This window comes from Lynx canadensis, chromosome E2, assembly GCF_007474595.2.
Source record: "Lynx canadensis isolate LIC74 chromosome E2, mLynCan4.pri.v2, whole genome shotgun sequence".
Taxonomy (NCBI): domain Eukaryota; kingdom Metazoa; phylum Chordata; class Mammalia; order Carnivora; family Felidae; genus Lynx; species Lynx canadensis.
The window spans coordinates 53,138,694-53,158,639 of NC_044317.1; the positions used below are offsets into that span (position 1 = coordinate 53,138,694).

General features: G+C 50.2%; 1 protein-coding gene across 1 annotated transcript in view; it reads left to right on the forward strand.

The window, feature by feature from the left end:
- The window catches only part of TRPM4 (transient receptor potential cation channel subfamily M member 4), a 38,317-nt gene extending 22,914 nt beyond the window's left edge, over window positions 1-15,403 (forward strand). Inside the window, exons 16-25 of the mRNA XM_030298993.1 lie at window positions 237-314; window positions 4,457-4,882; window positions 9,278-9,410; window positions 9,553-9,727; window positions 9,985-10,162; window positions 13,736-13,929; window positions 14,128-14,260; window positions 14,512-14,584; window positions 14,670-14,775; window positions 15,037-15,403. Coding sequence (XP_030154853.1) covers window positions 237-314; window positions 4,457-4,882; window positions 9,278-9,410; window positions 9,553-9,727; window positions 9,985-10,162; window positions 13,736-13,929; window positions 14,128-14,260; window positions 14,512-14,584; window positions 14,670-14,775; window positions 15,037-15,041 — 1,501 coding nt within the window. The 3' untranslated portion in view covers window positions 15,042-15,403. The remainder of the gene's footprint in view (window positions 1-236; window positions 315-4,456; window positions 4,883-9,277; window positions 9,411-9,552; window positions 9,728-9,984; window positions 10,163-13,735; window positions 13,930-14,127; window positions 14,261-14,511; window positions 14,585-14,669; window positions 14,776-15,036) is intronic.
- The last annotated feature ends 4,543 nt before the right edge of the window (window positions 15,404-19,946 follow it).

The following is a 19,946-nucleotide window of genomic DNA, read 5'->3' on the forward strand; positions in this document are numbered from 1 at the left end:
GAGGTGAGCTTCCGGGGGGGGGGGTCCTCTGCAGTGTCTCTGGGGAACGGTTCCTCTGCCCTCCGGCTGTGGCTCGGGGTGGGGGGGGGGAAGATCCCTTTGGGGTGAGTCTAGGAAAGTTCCTCGCTGTCTCCCTGCCAGTGTCTCTGGGTGAAGAAGTTTGGGTCTGTGTCTGGAGAATTCCTCCTGCGCTTGCCCCGTCCCCGTTCCTCACCCTGCGTTTTCCTCCATGCCAGGAAGCCAGAGGAGGAGTCCACACAGAAGGACCTGGCCTTTGACGTGGATCGGGGCATCAACGGGGAAGGCCCCGTGGGGTGAGTGGAGCCCCAGCTCCGTGTGAGGGGGGGCACCCTGGGCAGCTTCAGGAGCCCCAGGCGCTGAGAGCAAAGCCAGAGGGCAGAGGCGGAGCTCCTGGGGGTAATGGCTTCATGAAGCCGTTGACGATACCGAGGAAGTGTCCCAAATGCCACGCTCAGCTTGCGTCAAGCTTTGGTTCTGCCGCTAAGTTTGGAAGCCAGTTTGCCTCATGCCACACATAGTTCCATCTCCATGTAGCAAGTGGAATCAGCTGGATTTGGTTCATTCAGGGGATCCTTCGTCGTTTTTTTTGTTTGTTTGCTTTTCTTCTGACTCCAGGGCCATTGCCCTGAAGCTCTGTGCTGTGGTACCCAGGCTTAAGCAAACGGTCTACCAAACTTGTGATGATGCCACAGAGTGGAGGTGCTGAGGGACTTGGCGGTGGGTCAAGCAGACCTGGGTTCAAACCTTGACTTTGACCTTGGAAGTGACTTCACCCCGAGCCCCAGGTTTCTTTTCTGTTAAATGAAGGTGCATGGAAGGTTGTACCCGTGTCAGCTCAGGTTGGGCAGTGCTGCGTAAGAAAACGTCCCAGGGGCGCCTGGGTGGCTCAGTTGGTTAAGCGGCTGACTCCGGATTTCGGCTCAGGTCACGATCTCACGGTTTGTGAGATCGAGCCCCGGGTTGGGCTCTGTGCCGACAGCGTGGAGCCTGCTTAGAATTCTCTCTCTCTCTCTCTCTCTCTCTCTCTCTGTCCCTCCCTCCCTCGCACGCTCGCGTGCATGCTCTCTGTCTCGAAATAAATAAGTAAACTTTAAAAAAAAAAAAAAGAATGTTCCGGTCTTTAAAAGACAAAAAAGAAAACACCCTAAACTCTCAACGACTGGCCACAACCGACGCTCACTCCTCACGCTCCTTTTCTGGGTTGTCTGTGTCGTGCCTCCAATATGGCTTCCACGTGGGGGGCGAGTGAGCAGTTCCCAGCTGGGATGTTGCTGGTCTCAGGGCAGAGGGAAAAGGGAAAAGGGGAACGAGGTCCTGGCTCTTCAAGCCGCCACGTGGAAGAGACACGTGTCCCTGGTGCCCACATTTTACTGGCAAAAGCGAGGCGTACGGTAACTCCTCAGCCCCCGATTCTCCCACCGAGAGGGAAGCGGAGTGTTTGGCGCCGAACGGCGAGGCGTGTTACAGTGGGGGCCTCACGGGGATAACGTGTCAAGTGCATCACACTGTCTGGCACACAGTAAGCGCTCGATGAACGGGGATCGTTCATTGCTACTGTGGCTATTAACCCATTTATCACTTACTTTGTTGAACGACGTGTGTAGGCATGAGGGTCTCAACCTCTGGTAACAGAGACACGGAGAAAACGAGGCCCACGCTTATATGCATCTTCGTACCCTCCGTCTCTACTTAAAAAAAATTTTTTTTAATGTTTATTTATTTTTGAGAGAGAGAGAGAGAGAGCAGGGGAGGGGCAGAGACAGAAAGGGAGACACAGAATCCGAAGCAGGCTCCGGGCTCTGAGCTGTCAGCACAGAGCCCGACGCGGGGCTCGAACTCACGAGCCGGGAGATCATGACTTGAGCTGAAGTCGACGCCCGACCGACTGAGCCACCCACGCGCCACCCCCCCTTTTTTTAGTGTTTATTTATTTTTGAGAGAGAGAGAGAGAGAGAGAGAGAGAGAGAGAGAGTCTGGGGGGGGGGCAGGGCAGAGAGAGACAGAGACACAGCCTCTGTCTCTACTTTAGGCAGTAAGGTGAGAAGAGGGAGGGACCCTGGCCCCCAGTATCCCAGAAGAAAAAATGTTTCTGGTAAGTGTTAGAAACATGACCGGCAGTCTCTAAAATCCACTACCTGCCTCGAGGAGCAAATTTAAACGTATATATGTATACACACACGTATTTTTCCGAGATAACGCACAACGAATACGAAATATTTGTCAAGATGGAAGAGAAAGCTAAGAAAAAAATTGGGACCGCTGAGAAAAGTCCCCAGTGTCAGGATCAGTAACGATGTGCTCACCCAGTGAGCTCCCGACTTTTGCACCATGGTGATGGTGACAGTGACGGCGGCCATAGCTGATGTCCTGGAACACTCGCAGTGGGCAGCCAGGGTGCTAAGTCCTTTTGAAAATCAGTTTCATTCCCTCAACAGCCCTATGCCGTAGAGTCTGTTATTTGAGGATGAAATGACTGAGGGACTAAGTCACTCGCCTCAGCTCATGTGACCGGTAGATGGTGGAGCTGGGATTTGAACCAGCTTCTTGTTCCTGAAGCCGTGCTCTTAGCCACTGTGGAGAGCCACCTCCATGGAGAGCTTTGTAGAAAGACAGAGTCCCGGATGCCTCCTCAGGGAGGCTCGGGGTGCACCCAGGAAACTGTGTGGCCCGGCTGTGCCTGATTCAAGATGGCGGACGGCGGGGAGCCTTCTGACCCACCACGCGGTCTTGGGTCCCAGGGCCCCACGAGGGTGAAGTGCCAGATAACAGGTCTCTTTTCCTTTGACCCTAGGGAACTTTTTGTCCTCTCTGCATCTCACTCGCTTTAGCTTTTACAGTTCTTTCCTCTTGTTTTCTTGAGGCCAGCTTTTGCTGAGATAAAATTCACATTCAGTCCACCCATTGAAGGGGTTACGATTCAGTGGTTTTTAGTATGTTCACAGAATTGTGCCGTTGTCACCACAATGAACCTGAAAACACCGTCGCTGCCACAAGAAAGCCTGTACCCGTTAAGGGTCACTCCTCATTCCTCCCTCCCCCCAGCCCTGGGGGGCCAATAATTGGTTTTCTGTGTCTACGAATTTCCCTATTCCTGACGTTTTGTATAAATGGGGCCATACACCATGTGGTCTTTTATGATTGGCTTCATTAACTTATCATCACGTTTTCAAGATTTATCCATGTTGTAACACGTGTCAGTCAGTGCTCCATCCCTTTATATCGCTAAATAATATTCTGGTGTGTGGCCACACCATATTTTACTTATCCATGGATAAGCAGGTGGACCTTTGGGTTGTTTCCACTCTGGGGCTATTATCTTTCTTCTTCGTTTATATATACACCTTTTTTTTTTAATGTTTATTTTTGAGAGAGAGAGAGAGAGAGACAGCATGACTGGGGAAGGGGCAGAGAGAGAGGGAGACAGAACATGAAGCAGGCTCCAGGCTCTGAGCTGTCAGCACAGAGCCTGACGTGGGGCTCAGACCCATGAACTATGACATCATGACCTGAGCTGAAGTCAGACACTCAACCGACTGAGCCACCCAGGTGCCCCTCTGCTTGGTTTATAAAAAGAAGACGCCTTTCCAAGCCAATTTAATTTTCCTGTTAGCTTTCTGAGGTTACTGTTAATTTGCATTATTCATGTTGGCTTTTTAAAAAATAAAGTTTATTCATTTATTTTTAGAGAGAGGGAGGGAGAGAATCCCAAGCAGGCTCCCCAAGTTGTCAGCACAGAACCCAATGCTGGGCTTGAACTCACAAACCATGAGATCATGACCTGAGCCGAAATCTAGAGTTGGAAGCTTAACCAACGGAGCCACCCTGACGCTCCTATTTTGGCGTTTTTGATCTGAGGTCGGAATTAAGAGTCAGGCTGAAATTGGGACAGAGGATCAGAACTTGGAGGAGAAGGGTCAGAGACAGGAGTGGACCGAGGAGGTCAGAATCCAGAAGCCAAATACGGCTGTGTGGTCCGAGGTCAGATCCGGAGAACACCGGGCCGGATAGCCTGACGTCAGAATTTGTGGGTCAGAAGTTAATGTTCAGGGACAGCGCTGTCTAACCTGGGGAGCCGAGATCATGAAAGTGAGGGGGGTCAGAGGTCAGGGGGATGATCCAAAGTCAGAGAGTCAGAGGCTATGAAGGTGAAGGAAGAGGGAGTCAGCAGTCAGACACGGGTCAGAGGCCAGAGGGTGGAGAAAGTCAGAGGTAGAAAGGCAGCAGTGTTGATGGTAGGAGATTTCAGAGGTCAGGGGTTAGATACACGGGTCAGAAGTCAAGGCGATGGCAGGCAGCCGACTTGGTTTCAGGTCCGGCAGGGTTAGAAGTCAGATGGGAAAGGTGAGAGGTCTTGATGATGGGGAAGAGGGGCTCAGAGGTCAGGCTGAGCCCTCCTCCCCCCTCTCCCCTCCACCCCCCCACCCCCACCCCGCAGGCTGGCAGAGCCCCCTGAGCAGACGGGGACGCTGACGCGGCCCGGACGCAGGGGCTGCTGCGGGAGGTGCCCCCCACGCCTGCGCCGCTGGCCCCAGTTCTGGGGGGCGCCGGTGACCGCCTTCATGGGCAACGTGGTCAGTTACCTCCTCTTCCTGCTGCTCTTCGCCCACGTGCTGCTCGTCGACTTCCGGCCCGAGCCGCCCGCCGCCCCGGAGCTGCTGCTCTACTTCTGGGCCTTCACCCTGCTCTGCGAGGAGTTCCGCCAGGGCCTGGGCGGCGGCTGGGGCAGCCTGGCCACCGGGGGGCCCGGCCCGGGGCCCCGCCGGGCCCCGCTGCGCCACCGGCTGCACCTCTACCTCGCGGACGCCTGGAACCAGTGCGACCTGGTGGCCCTCACCTGCTTCCTCCTCGGCGTGGGCTGCCGGTGAGTGTCCCCGTGACCTTGGGCCGCGGGCCCTCCCCGCTGGGCTGGAGCCAGCTCCGCTTTTTCTTGAAAAGCAGGCAACCCCCTTCTTGCTGGAAGGCACCCACCGCGGAACCGCGGGCCCCCAGCAGTTTGCTCGCTCGCGTGCGGGAATCCGGCTTGAGGGACGTGGGGATCGGGGCAAGAACCGCACTGTGGTTGTTGCTGTTCTAGATCTGCAGGCTCTCGGGCTTTTCTCTAGTCCTCGAACTTGGCCCCACAGCTGCAGCACCAGCTGGTGGACCGGAGTCCTCCCCCCAGACACCCGGCCGGGCGCGGACACCACCCTGGCCTTCTCCCCTCCTCTGTCCTCCTGCCCGCCACCCCCCCCTCCCATCGGGTCCCCTCTCCCTCCCGCCCCCCTCGCCCCAGCCTCCTGGACGCCCCTCTTCCCTCCAGTCCATCTCCCGTGGGGCCCACAAGGGTCTTTCTACTCCCAGAACTGACCCGTGGCTGCCCAGCACCCCTGCACTTGGCACTGGGAGCCCTGGACGGTCCTGGCGCGCCCATCTCTCCCAGCCTGTGCCCCCATTTCTTCCTCTTTTCTTCATCCGGGCTCCGGCCCCTCCAAGCAGCTCGCAGTTCCTTCCTCACAGCCACGGGGGCTTTGACCTTGATCCTAAATATTTTCAATCTGTGCAATTACAAAATTGGAATCAGAATTTGACCAGGACAGATGAGTTCTTATCAAGGAAGTGTTTTCCAGTTTCTTCAAACTTCCTCGGCCTGTTTTATATGCAGGGCAGTTAAACTAATTAATTTTCTTTTTCCTTCTTTTCTTTTTCTTTTTTTTTTCTTCTTTCTTTCTTCTTCTTCTTTTTTTTAATGTTTATTTATTTTTGAGAGAGGGAGAGAGAGAGCACGCACAAGCGGGGGAGGGAGACACAGAATCTGAAACGGGCTCCAGGCTCCAAGCTGTCAGCACAGAGCCAGAGGTGAGGCTTGAACTCAGGAACCCTGAGATCATGGTCTGAGCTGAAGTCGAGGCTTCACCGACTGAGCCACCCAAGCACCCCGTATTGTTATTTTTATTTTCAGTTTCTGAAATTACTTCAACTTCGTCAATTATTATTTGGGTTAAGTTGTACCACAAATATTGGGCTCATCATTTGTGTTATTGTCTGTATCGAATTTTGCCCAAACCTAGGTTCTGGGTTTGTGAATTTTACTTTGTGGCTTTGATTCATTCGTGTCCAGTTTTCCTGGGTCAAATTTTATAGATTCACATTTATATTTAAGTTTTTTAAATTAAAAAAAATTTATTTTAGAGAGAGAGAGAGGGGCAAGTGCAAGAGTGGGGGAGGGGCAGAGAAAGAGAGAATCTTAAGTAGGCTCCTCGCTCAGTGCAGAGCCTGACTGGGGGTTTGATTCCATCACCCTCGTGAGTTCGAGCCCCGCATCGGACTCTCTGCTGTCAGTGCAGTGCCCGCTTCGGATCCTCTGCCCCCCTTTCTCTCTCTGTCCCTCCCCCGCCCTCCAAAAATGTATAAACATTAAAAGAAAAAAAATTGTCAGGAATTCACCTCAAATATTTCTGTCGCCAAGACTGGGCTGTGTAATGTTAGTTCATTTCTTCCATGGTTTCCAGATCATACTGTGTGGTGCCCAGGGAAAGGGCAGGGGCATGTCAACACATCCTTGGGGACAAATTGTCGTGTCTTTGAGTCTCGCTGTTCCCCTTTCTCGAAACACTTTTCCCTCTTCTCCTTGGCCAAGCCAATGCCTCCGCTTCCTTTAGGCCTCAGTTTTGCTCCCTCCGTCTCTGGAAGGCTTCCTTTATCCTTGCCAGACTCCGGGTCCCTCCCGTGTGCCTCCCTCCTGTCCTGAGGTCACCCCAAATGGTGCTCTCAGTATGGCTTGTGCTGTCTTTTTCCTCACACAAGATTATAAACGTGACAGCATCTCCCAGCAACTTAAAATGTCTTTGAAATACAGTCTCTTATCAAAGAAATGCAGAAAGTTGTCCTCAGTGAACAGGATTAAACAAAAGAAAGGCACAGAACAGAAACCGACATTATTCTTCAGTCTTTCCGAGAGTCCTCACTCTTCCATCCGCGGTCGCCATCAAGAGTTTGGTGCACGTTCTGCCTGGTCTTTCTTTTGTTTTATTTTTTTTTTAAATTTTTTTTTTTCAACGTTTATTTATTTTTGGGACAGAGAGAGACAGAGCATGAACGGGGGAGGGGCAGAGAGAGAAGGAGACACAGAATCGGAAACAGGCTCCAGGCTCTGAGCCATCAGCCCAGAGCCTGACGTGGGGCTCGAACTCACAGACCGCGAGATCGTGACCTGGCTGAAGTCGGACGCTTAACCGACTGCGCCACCCAGGCGCCCCTCTTTCTTTTGTTTTAATGTTGATTTATTTATTTTTGAGAGAGAGGGAGAGGGAGACAGAATCCCAAGCAGGCTCTGTGCTGTCAGCGCAGAGCCCAATGCGGGGCTCGAACTCACGACCCCTGAGATATGACCTGAGCCGAAATCAAGAGTCGGACGCTTAACCGGCCGAGCCACCCAGGCGCCCCACATTCTGCCTGTTCTTTTTCTGTGCTTTTACGTGGACAGAGACACATACGTTTACACACAAATGACATTATATTTGCGGTATTTTTCGCCAACTTTTTTTTTTCCCTCTTCGGTATGTCCTGCCATCCTTTCCATGACCGTGTTTGCAGATATACCTTGGTCTTTGAATATGTGTCATCCGGTTCCAGAAGAAGGGGGTTTCAGCCGCCGTTGGCTACAGATTAGACAAAACCGACTTCTCCTGGCCAGAATGTATTGAATGAATGAGTTCTTTTCATAAGGCAGGGAGACTGAATTTCTAAACTGGAAGAGGTAGAAATCTGGCCGAAAGTCTTGCCACAAAGTCTCTTTCATTTTCTACTCAAGATAACAGGAAGTTCTAATCAGGTATTAGCTGATGAGGTTTCTTTCTTTGTATTTTTTTTTTTTTAAATAAAGTCCCAGGGGCGCCTGGGTGGCTCAGTTGGTTAAGCGACCGGCTTCGGCTCAGGTCATGATCTCACTGTTCGTGGGTTCGAACTCCACATCAGTCTCTGTGCTGACAGCTCAGAGCCTGGAGCCTGCTTCGGATTCTGTGTCTCCCTCTCTCTCTGCCCCTCCCCCACTTGTGCTCTGTCTCTCTCTCTCTCTCTCTCTCTCTCTCTTTCAAAAATAAACATTAAAAAAAATACATGTTCGTTTATGTTTGTTGATCTTTTACATATGTGTATGGGTAGGTGCTCTCTGAACCCTTGTTATTGTTTTTCTTTTTAAGTTTATTTACTTTATTTATTTGTTTATTTTGAGAGAGAGAGTGTGGGAGGGGCAGAGAGAGAGAGAGAATCCCAAGGAGGCTCTACACTGTCAGCCGACTTGAACTCAGGATCCGTGAGATCGCCACCTGAGCCAAAGCCAAGAGTCAGATGCTTAACCAACTAAGCCACTCAGGTGACCCTTTTTTTTTTTTTTTTTTTTTTAAGGTTTTTTTTTTTTAATGTTTGTTTATTTTTGAAGGAGAGAGAGACAGAGTATGAGTGGGAGAGGGGCAGAGAGAGAAGGAGACATGGAATCCGAAGCAGGCTCCAGGCTCTGAGCTGTCAGCACAGAGCCCGACGTGGGGCTTGAACTCACAAACTGTGAGATCATGACCTGAGCTGAAGTCAGTCGCTCAACCGACTGAGCCACCCAGGCACCCCTAAAGAATTTTTTTTTAATCATTTATTTTTGAGAGAGAGAGTGGGGGAGGGGCAGAGAGAGAGAGGGGCGGGAAGAAGGCTCCAAGCTCCAGGCTGTCAGCACAGAGCCTAATGGGGGGCCCAAACCTACGAACCATGAGATCATGACCTGAGCTGAAGTCGGACGCTCAACCGACTGAGCCACCCAGGCGCCCCAGTTTTGTCAGATTTTAATGTGTTGCCTTTTACTCCGTTTTTAATCCATTCAGAGTTCGAGTACGTGATGCTGCAGAATAGGGATGTGATTCTTTATTTCCCCCATAGGATTGCTAAGGTTACTGGCCTTTGACCTTCCTCTGTGAATTGTGTGTTCTCTTTAACCACTCTCCCGTTAGGACGTTTGTCTTCTGCTTACTGGTCTGCTGGAACTCTCTAGTGGGCCTCTTATAGGTTGGACAGGTATTCCGGCGGTTTTCCCAACTTGATTGTTACAGGGACCTCCCGAATTCTTGCCAAGGCCGTGGATAACGAAGCCGTTTTTAAGGGTGTGCGGGCGCCCCGCGGGGCTCAGGTTGGCCCTGTGAAACCTGGGTGAACCCCGGGGGAATCGGAGGGTCCCGGCTGCGGCCCCTCCCGAAGCCTGGTGTTGGTGACCCCTGCCGCGTCTCCTCGCACCCAGGCTGACCCCCGGCCTGTATGACCTGGGCCGCACTGTCCTGTGCCTCGACTTCATGGTCTTCACGCTGCGGCTGCTGCACATCTTCACGGTCAACAAACAACTGGGGCCCAAGATCGTCATCGTGAACAAGATGGTGAGGGGGGCGGGTCCAGAGGAGGGAAGGGGCGGGGCAGGGAGGCTGGGAACACGTGCAAGGAACAGAGTGGGGGTGGAGCCTCGGTCGCAGGGGGCGGGGCCAGACTTCGTCTCGTTTCCCGCCCCCCTCCCCCGCACAGATGAAGGACGTGTTCTTCTTCCTCTTCTTCCTCGGTGTGTGGCTGGTTGCCTACGGGGTGGCCACGGAGGGGCTCCTTAGGCCCCGGGATCGTGACCTCCCGAATATCCTGCGCCGTGTTTTCTACCGGCCCTACCTGCAGATCTTTGGGCAGATCCCCCAGGAGGACATGGATGGTATGGAGGACGAGAGGGCTTGACACCCTCCCTCGGGGCTCCCTACCAGTCCCCCTGTCTCTGGGTCTCTATACCCCTCTCTTTAAGTCTCTGCCTCGCTCTCCCTAGGTCTCTGAGTGGCCCCGTGCCCCCCGCTCCATCTCTATGGGATTCTGTCTCCCTCTCTCAGGGTCTCTGCTCCCTCACGCCCCCCTGAATTTCTGTTTTTCTTCGGTCTCTGTCTCCCTGGCCCCACCTCTGAGTGTCTCCCTTTACAGTGGCCCTCATGGAGCATGTCAACTGCTCGTCGGAGCAGGGCTTCTGGGCACGCCCGTTGGGGGCCCAGGCAGGCTCCTGCGTCTCGCTTTATGCCAACTGGCTGGTGATTCTCCTCCTCATCATTTTCCTGCTCGTGGCCAACATCCTGCTGCTGAATTTGCTCATCGCCATGTTCAGGTGAGGCCTGACTGCTCTCTGATCTGACCTCACCCAGCATGACCCTTGACCGCAGTGTGACCCTCCATCCCAGCTTGACCCTGTCCCCAGCATGATTGGTGATTCGAGCCTAAGCAATTCTGTCTTTAGTCCTTGAATTCTCACTCGGATCTAATGCTGGCTTGGGGGGCACCTGGGGGGCTCAGTCAGTTAAGCGTCTCTTGATTTGGGTTCAGGTCTCCCGGTTCATGAGTTGGAGCCTCGCGTCGGGCTCTGTGCTGATAGAGAGGAGCCTGCTTGGGATTCTCTCTCTCCCTCTCTCTTTGCCCCTTCCCCCTGACTCTCTCTCTCTCAAAGTAAATGAATAACCTTAAAAAAAACAACAGTGAAATACCAGTTCATATCATACCAACTAACTCTGATGGCTATAGTTTTGTTTTTAAGTTTATTTTGAGAGAGAGAGAGAGCACAAGCAGGGGAGGGGAAGAGAGAGAGAGGGAGAGAGAGAAGCCCAGGTAGGCTCTGCTCTGTCAGCTTGGAACCATGTGATCATGACCTGGGCTGAAACCAAGAGTCAGATGCTGAACCGACTGAGCCACCCAGGCGCCCCTCACTCTGGTTTTGGTTTGCGTTGCCCTAATGACCAATGATGGTTAGCATCTTTCCATGTGCTTATCGTCCATTGCACTTCTTCTTTGGAGAAATGTCTGTTCAGGTCGTTTGCCTGTTTATAAACTGGGTTGTCTTTTTGTTGTTGAGTTGTAGCAATTCTTTACATATTTTGGATGTAAACTCCTATCAGATATGTGATATGTAAATAATTTCTCCTTTTCTGTTGGTTGTCTTTTCCTGTTCTTGACAATCCCGTTTAATGCACAAAAGCTTTAAATTTTATTAACTGTACTATTGGTGTCATATCTAAGGACTCATCAGTAAATCCAAGGTCATAAAGATTTACTCCTATGTTTTATAGTTTTAGCTCTTCTATTCAGGTTGTTGGTCTGTTTCAACTCGATTTTTGTACATGGTATGAGCTAGGGGTCCAACTTCATGCTTTTTGGCTTGCAGAAATCCAGTACTTACAGGTCTGTGTTCAAGAGACTGTTTTTTCCCCATTGAGTGGACTTATCACCCTTGTTAAAAATCATTTGGCCGGGGCGCCTGGGTGGCTCAGTCGGTTGAGCTTCCGTCTTCGGCTCAGGTCATGACACAGAATCGGAAGCAGGCTCCAGGCTCTGAGCTGTCAGCACAGAGCCCCATGCGGGGCTCAAACCCACGAACTGCGAGATCACCACCTGAGCCAAAGTTGGACGCCCGACCGACTGAGCCACCCAGGCTCCCCTCAACATACCTCTTTTGAGGGGAAAGGGGACACAATTCAACTCCTAATGCTCATAGATGTATAGGTTTATTTCTGGACCCTTATGTCTGTTCCATTGGTTGATATGTCTATCTTATGCCAGTACAACCACACTGTTTTGATTGTGTAGGAAATTTTGAAATTAGGAAGTGTGAGTCCTTCAACTTTGTTCTTTTTCAAGATTGTTTTGGCTACTCAGGGTCTCTTGCAATTCCCTATTCATTTGTGGATCGGCTTTTACTTTTCTGCAGAAAAGGCTGTTGGAATTTTTGTATGAATTGTGTTGAATCTGTAGATTGCTTTGGATAGTATTGGGATGTTAACAATGGTAAGTTTTTGTATTCACGAACACAGGTTGTCTTTCCATGTGTTTAGATGTTCTTTTAAATATCTTCTAGTATTGTTTTGTAATTTTCAGTGTAGAAGTCTTTTGCCTTGGTTAAATTTATTCCTAGGTGTTTTATTCTTTTAGATTCTATTATAAATGGAATTGCTTTCTAAATTTCCTTTTTGGATTGTTCATTGCAGGTGTATGGAAACACAGTTGATTTTTGGCTGGTGATCTTGTACCCTGCAACTTTGCTGAATTTGTTTGTTATTGTGATTCTCTGAGATTTTTTAGAAAATGTTTTATTTTTATTTTATTTTGTTTTTGAGAGAGGGCAAGTGGGGGACGGGCAGAGAGAGGAGGACAGAGGATCTGAAGCAGGCTTTGTGCTGGCCGCAGAGAGCCTGATGTGGGGCTCCAGCTCACGAACTGCGAGATCCTGTCTTGACCCAAAGTCTGACGCTAAACCAACTGAGCCAACTAGGTGCCCCTCTGAGATTTTTGGTATATAGGATCATGTCATTTGTGACTAGAAATAGTTTTACTTCATTTCCAATTTGGATGCGTTTTATTTCTTTTTCTTGTTTAATTGCTCTGGCTGGCACTTTCAGTACAATGATGAAAAGCATGGTGAGACTGGGCATCCTTGTCTTATTCCTTATTTTAGCAGGAAGTTTTCAGTCTTTCTTCATTGAATATTTTGTAGGCTTTAGGTTTTTCATAATTATCCTTTACTATGTTGAGGAATTTTCCTTTCAGTCCTGTTCTAAGTCAAAAGGAAAAAAAATTTTTGTTTTTTTATCACAAAAGGGTGTTGGATTTTGTCCTACGCCTTTTCTGTGTCTCTATGTCAGTTGAGATGATCATGTGAGATAATCATGGGTTTTTTGTTTTTGTTTTTTTTTGCTCTATGAAGGCGGTGTGTTGTATTGATTTTTGTATGCTAAACCACCTTTGTATTACTGGGATAAATCACTTGGTCATGGTGTATAATCCTTTTAATATGCTGCTGAATTCGGTTTGCTAGTATTTTGTTGAGGGTATTTGCATGTATATTCATAAAAAATATTTATCTGTAATTTTGTTTTCTTGTGATCTCTTTATCTGGGTAACCTCATTGGCCTCATAGAATGAGTCAGGAACTGTTCTCTCAATTTTTTTGGAGATTTGAGAAGAATTGGTGTTAATGCTTTCTTTCTTTCTTTCTTTCTTTCTTTCTTTTTTTTTTGACTATTTGGTAAAATTCACCCGTGAAAACATCTGGGCCTGGGCTTTGTTGTTGTTGGGACATTTTTTGGTGAGTGATTCAATCTCTTTACTTATTATAGGTCTTTTGAGGTTTTCTGTTTCTTCTTGAGTCAGTTTTGGTGATTTGTGTGTTTCTAGGAATTTGTCCCATTTATTTCATTTAGGTTATCTAATTTGTTGGCATACAATTGTGATAGTGTTCTCTTTTTATTTCTGTAAGGTCGGTAGTAATGCCCTCATTTTCATTCTGATTATAGCTATTTGTGTTCAGCTGACTTTTTTTTTTTTTTTTTTTTTTTTTTATGAGAGAGGAAGAGGGAGAGAGAGGGAGAGGGAGAGAGAGGCAGGCTGAGAGAATCCCAGGCAGGCTCCACGCTCAGCATGGAGCCTGACACAGGGTTTGATCTCACGACTGTGAGCCCCTGTGAGCCGAAATCAAGAGTTGGACTGCTAATTCATGACACCATCCCAACTTGACTCCTGACATCTGACCCTTGGCCCTCCTCACCCAGCTTCTAAGTGCATCCTGTAATACCTCTGACTTTATGGATTCCAATATCTGCCTGGTGCCTTGGACTTCAAACATATTGTTCAACATCTAACGTTGGTCTCTTGCTGGCTTTGACCTCTGGTGACCCTTGACCTCTCGTCCCCATAGCTACACCTTCGGCAAAGTACAGGGAAACAGCGACCTCTATTGGAAGGCGCAGCGCTACAGCCTCATCCGGGAATATCACTCTAGGCCTGCACTGGCCCCGCCCCTTATTGTCGTCTCGCACGTGCGCCTCCTCATCCGGCGACTACGCAGGCGCAGGGCCAGCTTGCCGTCCTCCCCGATCTTCGAACATTTTCGTGAGAGCGGGATTTGGTGAAAAACACAGGGGACGGGACCTGGAGAGAAAGAAGAGCATAGACAGGAGGGGGAAGGATACCCAGGTTCACTAGTGGGGCGGGTGTGCAATATTAGGGGGCGTGGCCTGGGAGGGCTCCCTCGGGATGCTTTGGGTAGGGAGGCGAGGTCGAGGACTCCATCCTTACTCCGCCCTCCAGGGGTCTACCTTTCGAAGGAAGCAGAGCGGAAGCTGTTGACATGGGAGTCGGTGCAGAAGGAGAATTTCCTGCTGGCACGTGCCCGGGACAAGCGCGAGAGCGACTCAGAGCGTCTGAAGCGCACTTCGCAAAAGTGAGGGCGGGGCGGGCCTGGGACTGGGCCTGGGACTGGGCTTCCTGCTTCGGGGGCGGATCTTGTGACTTGGGTTGAGTGGAACCCGGGGCTGGACTAGAGAAGAGCCGTGCTCCAGGTGGAGCCTGCGCGGGACAGGGTCCTGGAACTTTGGGGAGGAAGGCGGGCCTGGGGGGGGGCGGAGCTTCCCGAGGGCGGGGCTGGTGGGCTGGTGGTACTGGCCTGATGCCCTAGGTTGTCCCGGGTTGCAGGGTGGACACGGCATTGAAGCAGTTGAGACAGATCCGCGAGTATGAGCAGCGTCTCAAAGGGTTGGAACGGGAGGTGAGGACTTCCGGACCGGGCTGGGGGAGTATGGTCGGGGTGTGGGGTTTTGGTCTCGTTCCTTTACGTCCCTCCTGCTCCCAAGGTCCAGCACTGCAGCCGTGTCCTGGGCTGGGTGGCGGAAGCCCTGAGCCGCTCGGCATTGCTGCCCCCCGGGGGGCCACCGCCTCCAACCCCACCTGGGCCCAAAGGTCAGTGTTGTAGGGTCCACCTGTGTCTATCCCTAGCCTCTGTCACCACCACCGTGCTTTCTGGGTCCTGTGTTCCTCGATGCCTGAGTGTTTTTCTTACTTTGCCGCCCTTCCTTTGGCCCTGGGTCATTCTCTCAGTCTCCTTTGGGCTTTTCATCCTTCTTGCTCCTTTTTTTTTTTTTTTTTTTTTTGCCACTTTTCCATTTTTTTTTCTGTCCTCTCCATCCCCACCATCTGTTCTCTCTTCTCTCTCTCCCCCAGACTGACCCCTGCTGGCAGACTTCAAGGAGTAGGCCCATAGGGCGTTTTTACTCCCCAAGTCCTAGCTGGTCTTGGACCCTTGCACCTCCTGGCCTTGTCCTCGAGGTGGGCCCCATGCTCATGGAGGACCACCTGGGCTGCTGTCAGGACCACCTCAGGGAGTGTCATCCGTTGGGACCACGGCAGGCCTGGTTCCCCACAGAACCAGTCCCAATCTAGAAGGATCGGCCTCTGGAACCCAGGCATTGACCTTCTGAAGGTCCTGCCACAGCCCACTGGGCAGAAGGCTGCAGGGTCCTTGGGATGCAGGGACCACAGATCCTACTTGTAGCTCCCCACACTGGGGAAATAAAGCCATTTGAGAGGAGTAGAGTCTGCTGCTTGATTCTTGGGGAAATGATGAGTGTGTACCATTTGCTGGGCCAGGGCCGGGTTTGGGGTCATTGAGAAGTTTGTTGCTGTATTTTAGATAATTCCGGGTCTGTTCCCCCATCCCAGGTCCACTGTTGCTGTCTGATTTAGGCCCAGCATCTCTCTCTCTCTCTCTTTTTTAATGTTTATTTTTGAGAGAGAAAGAATGCAAGCAGGGGAGAGGCAGATAGAGGATCTGAAGCGGGCTCTGTGCTGACAGCAGAGAGCCCATTGTGGGGCTTGAACTCACAAACCATGAGGTCATGACCTGAGCCGAAATCGGACACTTAGCTGATGGAACCACCCAGGTGCCCCCAGGCCCAGCACATCTTGGCACTATTTTGTTGGTTTTCACTTTGGTGGGACAAAAAACCCCAACCATCTGCACCCCCTTAGTTTTTCCTTTCCAGTGGAAAAAGAACTCAGTGATAATAAGCAAATTATTTCCTGGAGAGGGGGTGGGTGGGTGCTGCGTACATCTGCTTTGGCAAGAGGGGAACAGATGATGCAAATTTGAGAAGCTCACTGCAGAAACGTCTTTAAAGAGTCTAATTAGTGGGAAATTGCAGGCCACGCACACATGGAATTGAGGCAAATATGCGTCATTATACATGCAGTTTAACTAAACAACCCATAACAACCTAAACTGGTAATGACAAGACTGAACTGACAGCAGTTATTAAATAGCAAGAAAACCACCAACAACCATCACATCCAAAAATCAAAACCAAAACATCCTTCCTCCAAATTGGAAGAATTCCAACTATCTGCCACCTTCGGGTGCAGAATAGCTTTGAAATATTGCCAAGTGTTGTGTGGCAACCAGATTTCTCCGGAAGATGCTGAATTCTCACTAGCCCAAGTAGTAATAATATAAACGATGGTGGCAATATTAATACAGCACTGTTTGAAATTTTAAAATTTTCTAATTGCTTATTGCTGGTCTGCAGAAATACTGCTGATTTATTTTGTTCATTGATGTATTCTATGACTTTGCTAAATTCACTAGTATAATTTTCGCAGGTTCTTTGGGATTTTCTTTTTTTCTTAATTTGTAAAAAAATTTAATTTTTTTAATGTTTATTTTAGAAAGGAAGAGAGAGAAAAAGCGAGTGAGCAGGGGAGGGGCAGAGAGAGAGGGAGACACAGAATCCGAAGCAGGCTCCAGGCTCTGAGCTGTCAGCACACAGCCCGATGGATGTGGGGCTCGAACTCACAAACCGGGAGATTATGACCTGAGTCGAAGTCAGACACTTAAACGACTGAGCCACCAGACGTCCCCTATCCCCCCAAATTTTTTATTAGAGAGTGAACACGAGCAGGGGAAGGGCACAGATTTTTTTTCCAGTTTATTATTTATCCAGTTCCAGAAGTGTTCACTCCAAACAGGAACCTTGTACCCATGAAGAACTCACCGCTCATCCTTTTCCCCAGCCCCCGGCAACCACCATTCTGCTATCGCTTAGATTTGCCTATCCTGGATATTTCATACACATTGAATCAGAACATAAGAGGTCCCTTGTGTTTGACTTGTTTCACTTAGCACAGTGTTTTCAAGGTTCATCGGTGTTGTATCAGAATTTCATGCCTTCCTGTGACTGAATAACATCCACGGTGTGGACTTACCACTTTTGTCCATTCATCCGTTGATGGACATTTGGATGGTTTCTACTTTTTGACGATTGTGAATAATGCTATGAACGTTCACGTACAAGGTTTTGTTTTTGTTTTGTTTTTTGAACAGTGTCTTCAGTTCCTTTGGGTATGTGCCTAGAGTGGAATTGCTGATATTTCTATGTTTAACTTTTTGGGGAACTGCCAAGCTGATTTTCACGGTGGCTACAACATTTCACATTCCCACCAGCCATGCCTGAGGTTCCGATTTCTTCAGATCCACACTGACACTTGGGACTTTCCATTTTCTTTGGTTATGGATATTCTGGTGGGTGTGAAGTGGTATCTCATTGTGGGCTTGATTTGCGTTCCCCTGATGATTAATGACGTTGACCTTCTTCACCTGCGCTTGTCGGCCCTTTGTGCATCTTTGGAAGGAATGACTGTTAGCAATGAGCTCCACCACTTTCGTTGCGTTGCCTGCCACCCAATCACAGTGAACTAGGAATAGGTGGGTTTTAAATGAAGACAAAAAGAAGGCCCCGTGACCCAAGTCATCACCTGAGGACTATGTGGGCTCAGACATTTCGTAGTTTAGGAAAGACGAGTGGTTGGTCCTCAAGCCTCCAACAAGGATCAGCCTTTTGCGGCTCTTGTATAGCTCACAGGTGGAGATTTTGCTGAAGCTCCTTGGTCCATGTTCCCCAAGGAGAAAAACCTGAATTCAACTGATGAGGCACACTGGGGGAAAGTAAGCTGAAGTGACTGTTGGGTAGGGGCCCTGGGGCCAGTTCAACGTGCTGTTATGGCTTCTACTAGTACATGTTTCTCCGGTCCGTACTGTGAATGTCCTGTTGTCAGGGGATTCTCCCGTCCAGAGACTGGAGCACGTGCGGTCGTCTCCAGGGCGGTCTACAGAAATTGCAGGAATCCCAAAAGGAGAAAGGGGAATCCCGGTTTTCCTGTCCTCACGCCTGCCGCGGCCCTCAGGGAGGCCATTTCCCAGCACAACAGCGCCACCTGCTGACACAACCTCCATGAACGCACCTTTTAGGAAAAGGCGGCTGTTCCCGCTTTGCTGTGAAACACTCCTTGAAAGAGGAGGCCCCGCCCCTGGAGGCGTTGTGATTCTCTAGCCTTACGTCTTCGTTTTAGGGTAGGTCAACTAACTGGTAGTATCCCCTGGGGTGCGGCAGCCACCCAACCCCAAAGCCAACCCGGGAAGACAGACTGAAATTTATAGTTAAGGTATTGGATGAGACTTTCTCTTTTCCCTACCCTCCACAAGCATCTGGTATTATTGGAACGATTTCCTCAAAAATCAGCTCAGAATATATTTCGGACTACCTTCCTCGCGTTCTCCTGGTCCACACACCTTAGGTAGGCGGTTTGGTCCCTGAATGTGCGTGTTTCCGGAGAGGCTTCATCTCTTCCAGACTGTCTCCTGGATAATGGCTGAGGCTGAAGGGGTGGGGGAGTTACAAAGACTTATTCTGAAAATTAAGGATTCTGGTTCCTGACCATTCTTGGGTCATCTTTCTGCTGGACAGCCTGGTGGTTCCAACCCTCTGGATGACAGCCTAGCCCAAAGCGGGCCAACTAGGGAGTTCAAACTAAATTCTGGTTTAGCCACCAGCATTTTCTTGTTGGCCTGACATGGCCCTAGATCAGAGGTTGGCAAACTACGGCCTGTTATCTCTGGCCCTTGAGCTAGGACTGATTTTTTTTTAACCTTTTTAAAAGTTATAAAAAAAACAAATAACAAAGAATATACAATAGAGGCCATATGTCCTGTAAAGCCAAAAATATTTATTATCTGGTCCTTTATAGGAAAGGTTTGCCGACTCCCGTCTGAGCTGCAGCTACTTGCTGATGCCACGCATGTGGCTTAACTTAGCCAATGTATGGTCATCCAAATCCAGGTTAAAACAACCCCCCTCACCCCTGCTGCAAGACCTCTTCCACCACAGCCGTTGCAGAGGGGCCAGAGGCTCCCACTCCACTTTCACCAAGATCGTCAACCGCCGTGCCTCCCCCCCCCCCCCCCCCCCCGCCTACCCCCGGCACACAGGTCACCTCAAATGTCCTCGTTTTCGCCTCCATGCTTGTGGAAGCACCCACCTCAGACTGGGGAATGTAGGTCAAGAAGTGGTTAACCTGGTATGGAAATGAAAAAGAAAAGGTTCCCAGACTAGAAACCCGAGGACCTCAATTCTATTTGCACCTGAGTCACTGACTGGTTACTTGATCTCAGAGCAGCTGTTTCTCTTCTCTGAGCCTCCTGCAGTATCCACTCCCTGGAAGGAGAGGTGCGTGAAGGAGCCCAGCAAAGGGCCCGTCTGTTGCCTTGTCTAAGTGCTAACAGAGGCCTGGGAGCTTCTGAGGTCCCAGAGGACCTGGGACCGCGTCCTCCATGCCGGGACTTCTCACCCCACAACCTCGCACAAAAAAACACCTTCTTGCTAGAGCCCTACGTGGGTTAAGATGCATCATCTACACTGGCTCTTATCTTACCCCGCCGGACTCTTGGCATACCCGGCCTGGGGTGGCCGGCCCTGGCTCGGAGAGGGGAAGAGACTCGGAGAGGGTGAGAGAGGGTACGGGGACCAGGCCCTCTCCACCCAGCTCGTTTCCTGAGCCATGTCATCCCAGACCCAGGGTCCCTAGAGAGCAAGGGAGGAGGCAGGAAGGCCGGAGGGGTGAGTCTTAGACACAAGGAAGGGCCTGTGAGCTTCTGCCTCTGCCTTTTCCGGGGCTCTTCAAATCAGGTTGTAGAAGCCATTTACACTGGAGATGCAGGAGGAAAAATTTAGATTTTTTTCAACCAAATTAAGCAAGACAAAGCTTTGCCAATATTAAGTATGTAGAATGACAGCAGGTCACAA